We start from the raw sequence: 506 nt of genomic DNA, 5'->3' as shown, positions 1-506 counted from the left end.
GTCTTATTAGGCAAGACTCCGCAGGGATCCCATTCAGGCCCTTGGGATGTATTACCTGTATGGCGGCATTCTGGCCTTGAGGCGCCGTGGCCCGGCCCTCCGCGCCGTCCACTCCCTCGAAGGATTCCCCCTCCTTCAGCCCCTGCTCCTGCTCCTCCCACGACACGGGCGTATCTCGGCGGGAGCGCAGGAGCGACGCGAACACCCCGTCCTGCCTGCTGAAGACGTTGTAGGTGGTGAACTCCATGTAGCACTGACCCATCGAGATCTCGTCGTTGTAAGTCTGGCGGGAGGGGAGGGGGTGAGCTTCTTTGCTTGATTTATTGATTTATATATTTATTTATTATCATTATTATTATGTTTTTTTGTTTTTTTTAGCTTCGTTAAGAGTGCGGGGACTATACAGTCGTTCATCGGTACGTCTACTTGTTAGTCTGTCTGTTTATCTGTTCAATCATTTCTATATATGTCATGGCATATGCGCAGGTTCTTCCACATGCATTATT

The 506-nt window shown here is 50.4% G+C and overlaps 1 protein-coding gene across 1 annotated transcript in view; it reads right to left on the bottom strand.

Moving 5' to 3' along the window:
• The window catches only part of LOC119586241, a gene marked incomplete in the record, with an annotated part of 43840 nt that overhangs the window by 3736 nt on the left and 39598 nt on the right, over positions 1–506 (bottom strand). Inside the window, 1 exon segment of the mRNA XM_037934944.1 lies at positions 56–283. Coding sequence (XP_037790872.1) covers positions 56–283 — 228 coding nt within the window.

This window comes from Penaeus monodon, chromosome 21 (assembly GCF_015228065.2).
Source record: "Penaeus monodon isolate SGIC_2016 chromosome 21, NSTDA_Pmon_1, whole genome shotgun sequence".
In the NCBI taxonomy this organism is placed as follows: Eukaryota; Metazoa; Arthropoda; class Malacostraca; order Decapoda; family Penaeidae; genus Penaeus; species Penaeus monodon.
The sequence above is the reverse complement of the archived record's forward strand: the minus strand, read 5'-3'. Positions and strand labels throughout refer to the sequence as shown.